At 40.7% G+C, this 1706-nt stretch overlaps 1 protein-coding gene across 1 annotated transcript in view; it reads right to left on the bottom strand.

Annotated features, from left to right (window-relative positions):
• Positions 1 to 1706, bottom strand: part of LOC101864531 — a gene marked incomplete in the record, with an annotated part of 23940 nt that overhangs the window by 7291 nt on the left and 14943 nt on the right. Inside the window, 2 exon segments of the mRNA XM_035970436.1 lie at positions 283 to 462; positions 1363 to 1456. Coding sequence (XP_035826329.1) covers positions 283 to 462; positions 1363 to 1456 — 274 coding nt within the window.

Genomic DNA, 1706 nt, shown 5'->3' with positions numbered 1-1706 from the left:
TAATCTCAAATTAAAATATTAAAATATCAATGAAACATAACCCCCCCCCCCCCCCATATACACATTTAAGCGCCAAACAAACAACAGAGCAAAAATGGGAGAGGAAAAAGACCTCCCTCCCCCCCTCCCTCCCCCGTAAACACATTAAAACACCAAACAAACAGCTAAACAACAAAAGTGTGTGTGGGGGAGGGGGGGTGGAGCCCCCTCTCCATCATCGCGACCCCTTTTTTTCTTTTCTCTGAAAATACAACCCACACACAAAGTTTCCCCGCTACTTACTGACATTACTGTCCATGGTGTTGGTGCGGTCTCTCACACTTGTCAGACTCATCCCCATCACCTCCACACACCCCAAGGCCTCACGATCCACGCGCATGCAACAGTTGTACTGTCTCGTCTTCTTCAGCCATACCCCGTCGTGGTACCGTCGCGCCAAACTCACCCTGGACCGAGCCACCTCTGTGAAAGGAACACGATATCGTCCTATAAGAGCCAGTTCCACGTATCAAGGTTTTAGCGAATTTTTTTCAGGAGGAACAATAAAACTGAGTAATGTAGGTATGTATGACTGATCAACACACCGGAAACGATCAAGCCCTAAAAGCGTATCATATGATACGCGATTTAGGAATTCTTGGCTTTACTGTCGGCTCCGTAGTGATTCTTGTTGCGTCATCCAAGTTGTAACAATACTGAAATCCATTCCGCACATCTCAAGATGAACTAATTTGGAAGCAGAGAGCTATGATAGGTGAAACAGTTATTTGCTTTTTGAAGCTATTTTAAGACGGGGAACTCAATGAAACTTAAACAGAAATGAAGCCAATGATACGCTCTTTCGATTGGTGAAAAAACCCCACCATTTCGCACCAAAATTATGATACGCAGATCTGGCTCTTATAGGAAGATTTCTTCTCTGATTGTAAAATTAAATTGTTATTTTGTGTCATCGTGGTAAAATCAAGCGCTCTCAAAATAACGAAATCGAAGAAACCGACACTTTGTTCCACCGACTGGGTAGTTTTTATCGAATTTTTTTTTTTTTATAGGGTTTTTTTTTCAACTTTTTTTAGCTCAAAACCTATACACCTATTAAGAAACACAGTTCTGCGTTAAGTGTACTGAAAAACATTGATCAAATGCTAAATATAGTAATATACAGTGACGTCCAAAAGAAACTTGAAAATGTAATCACCGAATCACCAGTTCGCAAAATACATAAATGGATACATAGTCATTTGCATAACTTTGTACCTAACATGAATCTATAGTTCACTCAAACTTAAAACACTGTCTCGATCGTAAATCATAATGTGATAAATTTCTTTGTAAAAATCGTTCCGTTCGGTCCTAAGTTACCTCTTTTGATGGCGGCAATCCACGCCAGTCTCTCGTGGTCAGTGTTGGCCACAATGTACAGATGGTACAACGCCCCGTCCTCGTAATACGCCACCTGACGGTCGGAGAGACAGGAACAGGAAGTATGTCAGAGAGGAAATAGTAAAACCATAGATTTATCATGACGTTTGTCAGAGCATAAGTGGTAAAACCATAGATTTATCATGACGTATGTCAGAGCATAAGTGGTAAAACCATAGATTTATCATGACGTATGTCAGGGCATAAGTGGTAAAACCATAGATTTATCATGACGTATGTCAGAGCATAAGTGGTAAAACCATAGATTTATCATGACGTATGTC

This window comes from Aplysia californica, unplaced genomic scaffold, assembly GCF_000002075.1.
Source record: "Aplysia californica isolate F4 #8 unplaced genomic scaffold, AplCal3.0 scaffold00268, whole genome shotgun sequence".
In the NCBI taxonomy this organism is placed as follows: Eukaryota; Metazoa; Mollusca; class Gastropoda; order Aplysiida; family Aplysiidae; genus Aplysia; species Aplysia californica.
The sequence above is the reverse complement of the archived record's forward strand: the minus strand, read 5'-3'. Positions and strand labels throughout refer to the sequence as shown.